Source organism: Crocodylus porosus, unplaced genomic scaffold (genome assembly GCF_001723895.1).
Source record: "Crocodylus porosus isolate Cpor-Errol unplaced genomic scaffold, CroPor_comp1, whole genome shotgun sequence".
Lineage (NCBI taxonomy): Eukaryota > Metazoa > Chordata > Crocodylia > Crocodylidae > Crocodylus > Crocodylus porosus.
The window spans coordinates 21,468,781-21,484,540 of NW_017728950.1; the positions used below are offsets into that span (position 1 = coordinate 21,468,781).

General features: G+C 42.4%; 1 protein-coding gene across 1 annotated transcript in view; it reads left to right on the forward strand.

The window, feature by feature from the left end:
• Positions 1–15,750, forward strand: part of PDE6B (phosphodiesterase 6B) — a 39,403-nt gene extending 23,653 nt beyond the window's left edge. Inside the window, exons 17-22 of the mRNA XM_019555427.1 lie at positions 3,371–3,478; positions 5,343–5,406; positions 7,808–7,882; positions 8,162–8,245; positions 11,278–11,434; positions 12,341–15,750. Coding sequence (XP_019410972.1) covers positions 3,371–3,478; positions 5,343–5,406; positions 7,808–7,882; positions 8,162–8,245; positions 11,278–11,434; positions 12,341–12,402 — 550 coding nt within the window. The 3' untranslated portion in view covers positions 12,403–15,750. The remainder of the gene's footprint in view (positions 1–3,370; positions 3,479–5,342; positions 5,407–7,807; positions 7,883–8,161; positions 8,246–11,277; positions 11,435–12,340) is intronic.
• Positions 15,751–15,760: the final 10 nt, after the last annotated feature.

Genomic DNA, 15,760 nt, shown 5'->3' on the forward strand with positions numbered 1-15,760 from the left:
GCTGCTCCTCAGCATGCAAGACTCCTCTCAAGGGATTCTATGTCTTCTGGAGACCCATGCAGACCATCAAATGACTATCTGAAAGCAGGTGGATAAAACTTTCTTAAGTAATGAATTTTAAATAATTCCTAATGTTCATATTTATATGATGCTGAGCTGGGTTTTCTATAATGCTAACAAGGTGGTTTTGCTATTTCCTTCATGTTGACAGGGTGAGATTACTTGGATGTTTTACTACTGAGATATTTCAAGCTAATATATAAATATAAATATAAAAATGATTATGATCAATCCAGGGCTTTATTAATATTTTTGAGACAAATAGCACAACTTCAAAACAAGATAAGAATAAGCAAATAGTTTGCAGTAGCTTAACCAACACCTTCTCTATATATTTAAATTTCCATCAGTAAAAAAGTTGACCATTTTTTGCAGTCAGTGAGATTTGTACTTCTAAGTCACTGAGGCACTTGTAGTAAATCCTGTCCTTAACTTACATTTCTAATTCTCTAAAAATGGCCTGCATAGCAAAATGTTCACAATACATTCATGAATATGCAGGAAGACTAAGTCATTTTCTTGTCATCACGGAAACAATTTCCTTTAGACACAATGGTTTTATACTGCTAAAATGTAAAAATACAGTTTTATTTGTGGCTAGAAGTATTTATGCAAATACTAGGGCACATGAGTAGGACACTGAAATCAGGCTGTTTATGTAAGTGAACATACGTATTTGTGTAAGCAACTGAAGGGTCAGAGCCAATATTTTGGAGTTTTGCCTTTGGCATTTTGGTAGAATTCAAATTGCATTTCTAATTTAGTTCACAATAAGTCTTAATCTGACACTGCATTTCTTTGGTGAGCCAAAGCACAAGTTTGCAAGTTAGAATCACTGAAGTGTTATGCTGATTTAAATAATATTTAAAAATTCCAAGGGTTTATGTTAAAAAAGTTCTAGAGTTTAATGGCAAACCCTGAGTATGCCAAATACGCAAATACCCTGGGAGTGGCAGAACCTGATTTGTTCAACCAGTAGAGCAACAGCTGCTCCGTGAACAACAGAAGACTTCATCTGCTGCCCTTCACCACTCCCCTTCCCCCCACCAGTAGTTGGCAGAAAGCACATATAGATACATCTGTGCTTTTAGATTTGACCTGGAGCTCCTTTAGCAGCTGGAGCCTCCCAAGGAGGACTGCACCCAGAAGAGCAGACCTGCCATTATGGAGCTATGTGGGGTGGTTAGATGGAGCCTTGTGGAGGGGCGGGCAAAATATGGCCCATGCCCCAGATCCAGCCCACCAAAGGATTTTGTTTGGTCCACACCAGGTCCCTCAGCCCCGCATGGCCCAGCCACAGGGTCGGCTTGGGCCTTGGCATGTGCAGCCAGTAGGGCTTTGAGAAGCTTTGGTTGCTGATTCAATTCAGTGGAGATTCGGCCTGATTTGGTGGCCGAATCTTGGAATCCAAATCAAATCAGGAGACCCTTTAATCTCTGAATTGAATCGGAACCCTCCAAATCGATTCAGAGAGATTCAATGATTCGGACATAGAAACAGCTTTAAATGTTTTTTCTACATACCTCAAGGTACCAGGCAGCTTGTGAATGCTGAGATGCTGGGGTGCATGGAGCATCCTATGGAAGCATTGGGGGGTCCCTAGCGCACTTGGTGGCATACCCAGAAGTGGACCAGAAGCACTTCTGGTTCACTTCCAGGTCCACTGGGGAACATGCAGGACAGCCCGCGGCTCAGCAACTAGTGCCTCCTGGGTCTGGAGGTGGGGCACCTGGGGTCCACCCATGGCCAATCGCTGAGCTAGGGGGCTCCCCTGTGTACTTGGCAGCAGACCCAGAAGTGACCCAGAAGTACTTCTGGTCTACTGCCAAGCATGCAGGGCCCTCCCCCCACCCCCATGCTCCTGTGGGGCGTTCCATCTACCCCACCATTGCAGCATTCACGAGCTGTGCCTGGTACCTTGAGGAATGTAGAAAAAGTATTTGAAGCTGTGTCTATGGCTGAATCACTGATTCTCCAAAACAGCATCAAATCTTCAAATTTGTATTCGGCTGAATTGAATTGGGACTGTGATCTGAATCAACTAATTGAATTGCTGTCCCCAATTTGGACTGAATTCGAATCGAATACAACCCATTTTGCACACCCCTAGGAGCCAGTCCCATCACCCTCAGGCATGCAGCAGGATTGGAGTGGTGCAAAGGCCAGACTCACTTCCTGGCAACCCTGGCAGGGGCAGCTTCTTGCAGCTGTTGCTGCCAGCCTCTACTGCCAATGCCACTACCAGATCTGGCCCTGCTACCCAGGCACCATGGCCCTGGCTGTGATACCAGGCAGAGTGGGTGGGCAGGGTATCTATAGAGCCCATCTGGGACCTACATAGGCAGGGTCCTCAGCTGGGCAGATGGAATTGAGCGATGGGCAGGCAGGAAGCAGCATCCGGTAGTGGGATGGGTGGGACTACGGCTGGAATTGGGATCCTGGGGCAGTGACAGCATGGGGCCAGGGCTCAGGACAGAGCCGTGATCTGCTCCCTGCATATCCCTACAACAGGCTCTGGTTCTGCAGGCAGGGGCATGCAGGGAGCAGACTGTGGCTCTGGCCCAGGCCCCAGCCCTGCACTGTCATGGCCCCTGTGATTCCGATCCCAGTCCTGGCCTAGCCCATCCATCCTACTCCTGGACACCACGCCCTGTCCACCCACAGCCCCATCCCATCTGCCTGGCCAAGTACCCTGCTTGCACAGGTTCCTGCCAGTCTCCATGGAGACCCCGAGACCTCTGGGTAGTGACAGCAAGGGGCCAGGGCCTGAGAGAGCACTGTAATCTGCTCCCTACACAGCCTTTTGGCAGAACCGGCACCTGTCACAGGGGCATGCGGAGAGCAGGTTGCAGCTCTGCCCCAAGCCCTGGCCCCACACCATCACTGCCCAGCAATTTGGATCCTAGCCCTGGCCCCAGCCCTGCCCACCTGTCCCACTCCCAGATGCCAGTTCCTGCCCCTCTGTGGCCCCATCCCATCCATCCATCTGGCCAAGCACAGGGCAGATCCACTTAGGGAGTTTTGGTGAGCTGTTGCAGGTGATGGGGTGGGGGCCCACATAATTGCCCACCCGTGGGTTAGAAGCTGCTAGAATCTAGAAGCTGGGTATGGCTGCATGGGATGTCGGGGGGAGGCAGGGGACGAGAAGCCCTCGGGATATGTACATACAGTGGAGCTGCCTTTGGTGAACCAAACACACTGACCACAGCTGTTCAACCAAGGGTCTGTCCTGTGAAATGTTTTTGAAGGATCTTCAAATGAGATCTGTTGATTCCCTATTTAACACACCATTTCCCTGTTATTTTTTAAGAAAGAGAACAATGTTTCAGAAGATTGTTGATGAGTCAGAGAAATATGAGGACAAAAAGGCGTGGACTGATTATTTGTCTCTGGAGACTACCAAGAAAGAGGTTGTCATGTGAGTAAAGACAGCCGCCCCTTGACGGGTAAATGGCACAGAAATGGCCACTATATTTAACAAACAAGCTCCTAAGGGGATCAGACAGGAAGACATAAGATGTAATGCATGTTACCTAGTGAGGTATATTAAGCTCACATTTCACTTCTTATTAATGTATCTGGGAGCCAGATTGCAGTGGCTTTGTCTTCCAGAAAGCTGTTTGAATGGGTATTAAAATGAAATTCCAGCTATCTGTTTAAGATGTGTACATCAGCAAGTAATTAAATAAAAATATACCAGTATCCTGCTTTTAAATGAAACAAATAAGAAAAAAGTCACTATAGAAAAATGTCATATAAATTTCATGTCTGTGTGCTGCCATAGCACCTCAGAGCATTTGCCATACATCAGAACCCAAATAGCTCTAAGGCAGTGGTGCTCACCCTTCTGGTCTCATGGGTCAGATAAGCGGTATGGGACGAGTCCATGGGCCAGATCCAGTATGAGGAACCCTGGTGTGCAGGGCTGATCCGCAGGTGCGATCTGGCATACCAGCCTAGTCCTGCTTACTTGATCTGGCTGCAGAGCAACCTCGTGCACCAGCCCAACCCCACAAGCCAGATCCAGCTGCAGAATAACCCAATGGACCGGCGCAATTCACCATGTAGGGCCCTGTCATCCAGCCTGTGGGGTTTCCCCACAGGTCCAGAAATGTTGGTGGCAGAGGAGTGGTGGCAGTGTTCATTGACCCAGCTCTAGAAGCCACAACAATTAATGCTGCAACCACTCCCCTGCTGTCAAATTTCTGGACCCATGGAGAGCTCCATGGGCTAGATGACAGAGCTCCATAAGCTGAATTTGGCCCACGGGCAGAGGCTGAGCAGTACTGCACTTAGGAGATAAGCAAATACAGGACAAAGAGAGGCTTCCTGCGTCAGACACCTCATAATCTAAATAGAAAAGAAAATGTGTGGGGGGAATACAGAGAGAAGATACAGATGGGAACACAAAGATACAATGCAAGGTCTCATGGTAGACCATGGTATTAGTCCACTGCAAGCTTCAGTCTAATTGAGTTTTTGTAAACTTTATAACAAATGGGACAGTTTTATCCTTGGGAGTAGCTTGCCAGAAGGAGCAGCAGTATGGCAAGGTTTGTATGGCAGTTCCATGTTACTGTGAGTAGTCTGTGCTGGCATTTAAGGCATCTTTTTAACCCAATCCATGGGATTTGAAACAGACTTTGCACTAAAAAACGGCAAAACTGAAGTTACTACAAACCCTGAAAAGAAAACCAGAAAGCCCAGAGAGTACTAGAAAGGAAAGAGAAAGAACAACAAGTTTATTTTTAAATGCCATTATTTTACACCAACATGCCCACAAGTGGCTTTTACGTAAAACTTTTACTAATTTTTAGATTAAAATTGTTTTAGGGCTATAATGCCCCTGCTTAAAATTCTACTATTATAAAAGCCTCAGTCTGTCTGTCTGTAACACTTTATTCACACTCCGATTGGTTGTCTGAAACAATCAATCAGAGCGTGAGTGCTTGGACAGGAGCTGGAGGCTGCACCAGCCCCTGAGCCGCTGGGGGACCCTCTCCTTCCTTAATGTTTCACTAGAGTCTCTGCTGTGCTCAAAAGTGGCTCAAGTGTCCTAGGACTAGCAAAAACAAAAAAGCTGTATGTAAATCAGTTTTATCATAGGAAATTATACAGGTTGCAAACCTGGAGCAGAAGCTGGCAGCACACTCAGATGAATTTTATTAAGCCAGTCTGGCTCTCCTTCATTTTTAACACAAGGCAGGGGGGAAGGATATAAAGCAGGAGGTAGCAAAAGGCTGTAGAGTGAACACTGATTCCTTTCTGACTCCATTCTCCAGGGCCATGATGATGACTGCCTGTGATTTGTCTGCTATTACTAAACCCTGGGAAGTCCAGAGTCAGGTCAGTGGCCTCAAAAACTGCTTGCTCCATATAGGTGAAATACACTTCAGTGGGTGCATCTACACGAGGTGTTACATCACCATTGCTACAGCGACATAATGCTGCCAGACATGAACCGTGACACCAGCTTTTCTGCACAGTAGCAACAAGCTATTGTGCAGTAGCTCATTGCTACTGCAAAGTATCTTCTAAAAACAACTGTGCAGTATAAAGACTGCACAGTAACTCTGCTTAAGCAAGTATTAAATGACTGTGCAGTAACAACTGTGCAGTCCACTGCCCATGTAGATGCAGCCGGTATATTACAACTTGCTGCATTCCCAGCAGTCAGCACTAAGATTTTTCCCGTCACAATTTCCAGCAATACTGGTAGATAATTATTTGCAGATTGACAAACTATTGGTAAATCCTTCTGGCTGTAATATTTTCTCACAAGTTGTCAAATCCACAACCCTATGTTACAACATAAGAGAATTGATTTTTTAAAAAGATTTTGATGTCTAAGACTTCAGTAACCAGCTGGATGCTTATTTGCACATAACACTATAATTTCTTTGCAGTGACAGCTGCTTTGTTGGTTTCATCAGTTATTTGATTTTCTTCTTAAAGTGTATGTACCTGACTGAGTCCTAATAAGCACACAACCTAGTCAAAATTTAAAGTAGGTAAAAAAAGTGTGAAAGAACAAATGAAAGGGGAGACTGCATCCCAGTGCTCTTGCTCCCTAGAATGTATTCAGTGTTACGAATATGGGAAGCAAGGAAAAAAAATGTTGCCAACTGGCCTAGTTTCACTGGGAGCACATACAATTTAATGTGCAGTAGCCTATTTTACTGCATATTAAAGCACTGTGTATAAAAACCTGTGCAATTACACTAATGTGCAGTAAAATAGGCTACTGCACATTAAGTCTCACTTAAAAATCATGCATGTTTGTTACTGAGCATTAAGGCAGCCTAATGCACAGTTCTTTAGTACCTCACATTGGAGGTACTAAATTTAGTGCACATTAGAAAGAGTACCTTAATGCACATGTAGATGCACCCACTGGGCACATCTACATGAGATGCTTTACTTGAAATTGGAACAAATTGTTGTGCAGTAAGCATCACTGTCTACACATGCAGATGCTTGCTGTGCAGTAATTTGCTCTAATTGTGAATAAATTTGCTACTTGTAAATACAAGTAGCAAATTTACTCACGATTAGCTACTGCCCCATATGGCACGTATAGATGGCCAAGAGGGAGCAAACTTGCTCCCGGTCAGCTGGGCAGCAGGGGGCAAGAGATTGCTCCCTGCCCCTGGGAGCTGCCTGCTGCTGTGGCCTGGAGCCAAGGTGGGGACAATGTCCTTGTGCCCTGGCAGCAGGGAGCTCACAGCCCTTGCTCCCTGATTGCAGAGGTAGGGCTGGGAGCTTATTCCCAGACCCTGCTCCATAATTGCAGGTTGTGGATGGAACCACAATTGCAGCAATTGCAGAGCTGGGGATGGAAACAAGCTCCCCATCCCACACCCCGCGATTGTGTAGCAGGGCCTGGGAACAAGCTTCTCAGCCCCAGCCCCGTGATCACAGTTATGACCGCAGAGTGTGGGCTGGGAGCTCCCTGCATGGGGAAACCTCCCCACCCAGCCTGGAGCTGGATCGGACCTGCCCCTGACCAGGACAGTTCCTGGCCAGCTCTGGGCTGTGTAGTGAAGTCTGCACATGCAGCCTGGAGGTGGCTGGGGACTGCCCTATTTCCCCTCACCTGCAGCTCTTTCCAGGCCCCCTGCCCTCAGTCAGGGAGCCAGGGCCAGGAGCCATACAACTGTGAGATTCTTGGCTTTCACTTCAGAAAGTTTCTAGTGGTCATGCTTATAGGTAAATTTTAAATTACAAATTCTCAAGGTTCTGAAACTGTAAGATGAATAAAACCCAACATTCATATTTTAAAATTTCACTTTTGAAGGGGCAGGGTATTAAGACAATTCTCAAGAGCTTCAGGGTAGCAAAGGGCAAGTATTTCTATGGAGAAGACCAAAGGAATAACTAATGCCTTATTTAGCCTTATATAAGGAGGCCTAATAAGAAGCAAGTTCTTGCAGAGAAACACAGCCAGAACTTGAATGACTGACAGAGGAGTGCACCAATGAGCTATCTTGCCAGATATCGCTTTCAACTCTCCATTTTGTTATGACAGAGCAACTCCATTCAATTCAGCACTGCTGTCCTGGTGGATATTTGGTAAAACAGCAGAGAATTAAAGGCAAAACAACAATTGATTGGAAAAAAAAAGTCTTAGACTGGACAAGATTATGAGAAAAGGAGCAGGGCGGGGCTCTTTCTGCTAGTGAAGACCTGAGCTGTTTTGTATTTTAAAGCCAAAAGACAGACGGTGGCTGTTCTTTTTTTAATGCAGGTAGCTTTGCTAGTAGCAGCTGAGTTCTGGGAACAAGGAGACCTGGAAATAAGTGTACTTCAGCAACAACCTATTGTAAGTATCTCACAAGAAGCAGGAAACTTGGTCACACCTCTTAACAGAGAGCATGCTGTGAGAGCAGGGGAGCCCTCCTTAATCACATACTATTTTAAATAAGAGGGTTTTTTGGCTCTGCACTGGCTGCCTTTGCTGCAGGCATTGGGGAAAAAAGAGAAACTATTACGGATGATGCCATAGAACTGTTAGACTAAAAATGATGCCATAATAAGTTGTGGAGTGGAAACACGGGGCTTTTATGACTTGTTCTCCAAAGGAATCGATGTTCTTTTCCAGCCCATGATGGACAGAAAAAAGGCTGCTGAACTACCAAAGCTTCAAGTTGGTTTCATTGACTTTGTGTGCACATTTGTATATAAGGTAAGCAATTAGCACTGTGAAGAACAATCAGTATCTTTCAAACTCAGCAATATTGTGTTGGGGGTTTTTTAAAATATATTTACCATGCTACAACCTTCCTCTTGATCCAGGAGATGCAGTGAGTGCCTACAATGTTTTTATCATGGCCTTGGCTATAGGATACAATAACTTGAAAACCACGATAAGCATAGAATGTTTGTAGGGAACTGGCACACTTTACAGTACCAGCATGCAACAGATAGGTCTGATCCACCATTACTCACAGACTACATATTGCTGATCAGCTATTAAATTAAGCTTATGTTTTGAAATGCAGGACCTCATCCTCAGCCCTGTTCTCACAACCTTTCACCACTCATCAGTGCAAAACAGCCTAAAACACATCTTAAATGACACTGAACACCCCAAGTCTGCCATGCCCAGTGTTTTTCATCTGCTGAAACAGCCCCTTGAACTGATTGATCAGTTGTATGGAAATACATTTATATCTCTATGCCAGTGGCTTTCAAACTCTTTAGACTCAAGGAACCCCTTCAGAACTCTTCAAAATACACTACATTAAAAGAGTAAAATATATCAGGCATATTATAACATAAACATTATAATCCTACTATTAATTAATGTGTTAGAAATATGATATATGATATCATTAGAAATATGATATATGATATTGAATATATGATATTGAAATATGATATATTGAATATATGATATTGAATATTGAAATATGATATATCACCCCACAGCCACAACTACTGAGTCCAGGTGCCATGCGCCTCCATGCCATGCAACTCCTGTACAGTCAGAGTGGGAAGCAGCTGTAGCAGGAGCATGTGCTCTTAAAATCATAGAAAAATAGGGTTGGAAGGGACCTCAGGAGGTCAGCTAGTCCAACCCCCTGATCAAAGCAGGACCATCTCCAACTATATCATCCCAGCCAAGGCTTTGTCTAGCCGGGTCTTAAAAACCTCCAAGGATGGAGAGTCCACCACCTCTCTGGGTAACCTGTTGCTTTACTACCCTCCTGGTGAGAACGTTTTTCCTGATATCTAACCTACAATTCTTGCTACAGCCCTTCCTGTTCCAACTTTGCAGGGTGCACCCCAGAAATGGGCAGATGTCACTGTCCCACATAGCTATTTTCAGGAGGCATGTTGAGGCTGAACTGGGAAGAGCTGCAGCAGAACCACTGCACCTGCCTGCATAATGTAATGCAGGCAAGCCACTTGTCAGTGTGTCTCCAAGGTGCCTCTTGAATAGAGAGCGGTGTGGGGCAATTTCACCGCATGGTGTGGAACCTCTGGCAGGCTCTTGCAGCACCTGGGGTGCAGTTGAGAACCACTGCTCTATACTAGTTGTGAACTGCACCAGGTCCAGAATAACCAGACTCTCAGCTTCAACCTATACAGCGGAATGACCCATATAGCAGAATGAGTAATGGGATGCTACTGAAGTCTAATCCTGTAGAAATACTATAACCCTGAAAGTGAGTCCAGGTTCATCCAACAACAAAACCCAGATAACCCAGGTTAATGACCTGAAGTATAAATTTGTGTCAAAAGAAACAAGCGTAAAGCTCAAGGCTGTGGAATGCATTTCTGTGAGGAGCAAGAAGCATCAAACATCACAATCTCTTGCACTAATGGCAAAATGGCAGGGCACATTTCATTGGTGCCTCTCTTCACACCCACACATACACACATTAAAAAAAAAACCCAAAACATTGTAGAGCAAGTTATGCTCCAATCTCCTCCTGGCAAGAGAAAGTGAGCCCCCAGGACAGTTACTCATGTTGCTTATTGTATTACTATTAGGTGCTCAGATACCACTATAATGAATTTAGTATGGGAACCTGTATAGCATCATAGGATGACACCAGAATATCTAGATTAAGTTACTAAATAATGAATTTGCCTTAAGAATACAACAGTTCTGACACACACCTGCTCACAATCAATAAGGGCTTCACACTTGTATCACTTTGCCTTTTGTGAAATAGAGAATATATGATGATATGAGGGCAAGGGCAGAAATCTTACCAACATGGGAGGGGCATATCAGCTTCTTCCCTCTAATCCTCATCTCACTGAAACCCTGGGCACAGCTGGGAAAAGAACTGGAAGCCCTTACTCTTTCTCCAAATTCTCAAATCGCAAATAGTGTCACTTGTTTGTACATGGTTGGCTCCTGACCTCTCTCCTGGCCAAGAGTGCTCTTTCCTTCCACCACTCTTCCAATATTACCCACTTCTTGATTTATAAAATAAGAAAGGGAAGTTCCCAAAGCGGAGCAAGGTTTTGACTGGGAGAGATTGGGGAAAGAGAAGCTGAAGTCTCTTTTCCTTTCCCCTTCCTATCCCATTCTAACCACTACCACCATCATCTTTCAGCTCAAACACCATTCCTTGAAACCCCCTCTATTTAATTCTGCAACTCCAGTGTATTCTCAAGGACTCTTCAGTTCACACATCTTCCTCCTCCTGCCCATTATTATGTACTACCCCTACCCCAATATCTCTTTACAGGATGCACATCAGTCATAGACTTTGCCTGGCCCATTTGCCTTTCTGGCTCCTACTACTCTCTTTGAGGCAAAACAGTATTAGGATTACCTGACATGAGGGCCTAGAGTTTTGTGGTATTTGGGACTTCTTCCTTGGGGAACCAACCTGTCCTTCAGCACAGGATGCAGCTGCAGCAGTAGTGCTGTGCTGCACCCTGGAAGGTAGAAAATGGAAATACATCCAAGCACATGGGGTTCTTGTCAGAGTTTCCCACAACTTGGAGGAGTTGGCAGGTCTGCAAAGAAATAAAACCCCCAACCTGGTCAGACTATTTCTTCTTTTTTCTAATCTGTTTTGAACCCAAGTGTAAACGTTCCTTCTAAGTAACTTCCTACCCAGGCAGTGGTAAGATATCTGGCTGCTTCCCTAATCATACATGCTTAAACTTGCATAAGATGATATAAAGTTCATGTATGAGCAGACAAGGCTAAGTACACATTGAATTATTTTGTGCATATGTTTGGTCCAGGAATTTTCTCGTTTCCACCCGGAAATCCAGCCAATGTTGGATGGGTTGCTGAACAACAGAAAGGAATGGAAGACCCGTGCTGATGAGTATGATGCAAAAATGAAAGCAATTGAAGAAGAGAAGAAAAAGGCGGCAGAAAAGGCAGCTGAAAAGAAAGGTGAGAAATTTTGTGATAGTCTCATATCTTGGTTAAGTCTACTTGCGCACACATTTTTTTTCCAGATAAAACCCTGGGTAAATCACCTTTCACCTATTTGTAATTTTGAACCAGTTGCATCTGTAAAAAGCTGCATAATAGGACAAACTAAAGGAGGTGCAACTTACTCCCTAAAATAAGAATTGCAATGTAGTAGTTTCTTTCATGCCAAGACTTTGCTGAAAATAAGACAATTTAATATGTGTGCAGTTTAGTTTGTTTTAATCTGTGTTTCTTTCTGGACCCAGTCCAGCTCCCTGCAACCTTTCCATTGGCTTCAACAGGAGCCTAACTAGAGTCTTAGTAAATATTGGGGGTTTACAGGACTGGAAGTGTAGATGCATCATCTTCTCCAGCTGCCTCACTCCAGCAGTCAGACTGAGAATTAGGAAAACCTCAAAGTGGTTAGTTCATGGAAAATCCCACTAGTTCAAAATGTCCTTTTTGTCCCAAACTGGAAAGAAAAAAATAAATATCCCCAGAGAGAAATTAAAAAAAAAATTCTGTAAATAAAACTGATCTTATCTAAACATTTCATTTCTACTTTTTAATAAATCAGAATAAAACAAATACTTCAATAAGCTTTTTTTTCGTATGGGAAATTGATACGTTTTGTAAAATCAGCATTTTTGACAAAAACTACATCAGAAAGTTTTCACTGGACCTCACAGAAGTTTCCAAAAGCATTTTGAAGCTCAAACTATTTTGTATAACAAATATCTTGAATAGCTAGGAACTCATAACATGTTTGTCACTATCTTAAAACTTTTAAAAGTAAAATGACTTTCCATCGATAAGTATTTCAAATTACAGTGGTGTTGGAACATTTCTGGATGCATATCTAAATACTTGTCTTTTTTCACACAGGAGAGGCATTAGCTTGCAATGGAGGAACAGCTCCCACATCTAAAACCTGCTGTATAATTTAGAGCTCAGAAAGATGGTGTTTGAATGACGCAAATTGAGAAACATCTTGTAAAACAAAATCATGGTGTACAAATATAAATTCTATTTTTACCATTCTACTACCTAAATTAGACCTATCAGCAGCCATGGAAGGGCCAAATCTCGTTTGCCTTACTCATACGAGTACTCTTACTGAAGGTAAAGAGCCAAATTCTGCCCTGTCTAACTCCACACAATGCTAGTCAAGTCACTGGGGTTACAGAAAGGTTAAGTCAGGGCAGCATTTGGCAATCTGAATCTACTTGTGTGACTAATGGAAGTAGGATATGACCTGAAGTCTAAACATGCCCCTTACATGCACACATTTACCTGGAAAAATATTGAAATGATCATGTGCCCAATTCAACCCTAGTTGTGTGGCAGGTGAACTGTGGTAGAGTCAACTCCTATGCATCTCACAGGACCAGGTGTAAAAGCCAGCAATATGCAAACAGGAAATGCAAAGACTGACCCCTCAGGTTGCTTGGCTTCTCAGAGTGACAAAAATAGACTTTATCCAACAACTGATACCTAGATTCTGATCTCAGGTATGCTAGAATAGACATGGAGTTGGGATGACACCCTGGTAACTGAATTCAGAATCTGAATTCAGAATCTGGCCTTTAATGAGAACCAGCATTGGGGAAATTAAAGTTACAGGGATTAGCTGTAGAACTAATACATTGTTTTTATTTTGCTGATATTAGTACACCTTATTTTGTGGAGAAACTGGGCCAAATTCAGGACTGGTTTAAAAGATTGCAACTCTACTGAAGCCAAAGAAATGCACAATGACAATAATTCTGTATTCAGTAGAGTTAGATGGGTGTGCTGTAAATACATGAACCATGCATTTGCAGGGAAGGAGAAACCTATAGCTTCTCATTGCATGAGCAATATGTACTATCAGGGATCCTGAAGAAACAAACATATAAATACTATATCATAAAGGTGCCAAATTAAGGTTGTCCTGGCAACCTTAATTGTGGCATTTCCTAACTATAGTTTGTAACATTAATGTCCTTTCAGCCTAGTTTGAGTACTAGAGAGTTTGCATGACCAAAGAGTAAGCCATTTTTGACCAGTGATGAGAAATGAGTATGTGAGCTTTGTATGGATACTACAATTGGACACTTCTGTTTCAGCTTACATCCCTTAATACCATTGATGTGCTAGATTGGGATTTAATTCACAACAAAAAGTTTCACAAATGCCTACTTACAGGAATGCTCAGAGAAACTAGGGTGGGTACAGGGAGATCTTTCTCTGCTCTCTATTAGGGTCTTGTTCACCTCTAAGCCACAGCTTTATAAATGTTTTGGTATATGCTTGAGTTTTTAAAAAAAAATTATGTTGATTTTCCTGCCACCTCCTGTGTTTTTTCCCTTGAGCATATTACTTTAATATTGTTTCTAATACATGTGAGAGAAGAGTTAGGTTCAGAAGTTGATTCTGTCAAGTATGCTACAGTGATGATCAATGTAACAGAAAATCTGGAGAATGACAAAACATGCTTGTTAAGAGCACAGCACATTTTGAGGAAATGTGGTTCTCAGTACTTTCTGCCTGCTCACTTGTTGCAGAATTTTCTTATCTATGCTCAGAAGAATTAGCTATTTCAAATCAGAGGCCTCAGAATGACCACAGATGCTTCACAGCAAATAAGTATGGGATCAAAGGTTGTACCTTCAGAAGACACTAACTAGATTTTTACCATTTAAGAATGACATTCTTGACAACTTCCATAGGAAGAAAAAGTTCTAGATGCTGGAATATTTCCTATACATATATCCCACAAGCTCAAATTTCATATTGTAGGTAAGTGGATTCATGAAAACTGTTGGCTTAATTATATGCAATTTACTTTGCTATCTAATGGTGGAACAGATTATCATGGTCTCACACTGCTTGAAACAGAATAGCACTATTTTGGGTGCAAACAGTGTTAGCTAGTCAGTAACAGTGGTTATACAAAGAGCTATAAAAAACATTGGATTGTGTGGTTACTGGAGCAAAGATTGTTTTGGTTGGGCTTAGACAGAGTACTGGGCCAAATGTGGTCTGTGACTATGTTAATATTGCCATCTAAACAACACACAATCCAGGAGACCAATTTTAGTTGTGACATGCAAATTATGTCCCTGTATGTCTAGCCATGAGGTAGAAGATATTGGTGCTGCTGAGTGTGTGCATGTAAAGTTCAATACCTCAAACTTAATGTTTTAACCTTGTATAACAAAGAAAGAGGTCAGGTCACCTGAAATTTTGTCCTACAATACATGTTGTTTAAAAGTACTAACCACAAAAAAATTAACGGACTTTGTTAAATTATGCTTAGGGTGTAAGGTTAAAGTTTGTAATTCTTTATTCCCAACTTAGGTATCTAAGCCTGCCCCAAAACAAATTGATGTCTATTCTGTTGACTTCAGTTAGCTCTGGGTTGCACCTTAGGTGAAAGAGAGATATTTAGTTTAGCAGGGAGAGCAGTGACTGATTGAGCTGTATAGGTGCTTTTGCAGTTTTTGAAAATTATAGAATAATAGAAAATCTTAGAACTGTGCCTCCAGACATGCTGCACTTCATTTGCTTTGAACTTTATGGTGACATTTAAAAATACAGTATATAATGCAACAAATTCATCTACAGCAGTCCAAATTATATGCAGAATTGAGAAAAGTAGGTTTTGAAATACTGACCAATATTTTCTTGGAGAAAAATGCTGAATATAAAAAGGTACTCGCTTTAGCAAAAGTTACTAAGCAGGGTTGTACAAATATATACTAGCACTTTTTATCTGAAATTTAACTGTCTTAAGAATTTGTATTGGACCACACATGCTGAAAAACAACAAATATTCTGTAGTTGTGTATAGGACAACTGCACATGTAAGGCTCATTCTAAAATAAACCATTTAAAACTTGTCTTGCTGTCCTTGAAATAATCACTTTTAGTTTACATATTTGTAGGACTCCTCTGATTTATATTTTCAAACAGTTCTTCATTTATGTTGAAAATGTATTTAGTGGCTACACTAATATATTAAGTATTGAAAATACAATGTTGGACAGTCCATGTGTAGTGGGTGTCTAAGCTTTGGATTGTTAAGAAATCTAAGTTTGAAACAATATCAGAAAAATCTGACTCTACTTTTAATAGTTTATTGTTTAATATTGAAAAAAAATTCAGTAGGCCATTTATTCCTGCTTGCAGTACTTTCTTGTTTACAAAGGTTCAGGGATACTTGGCAAGATATGCACCATTGTCATCCACCAAAATAAGCATTCCTGATATAAAAAGGTAAGATCCTGGACCTCAGTTGAAAGCATAAGAAGGCGGCACAGC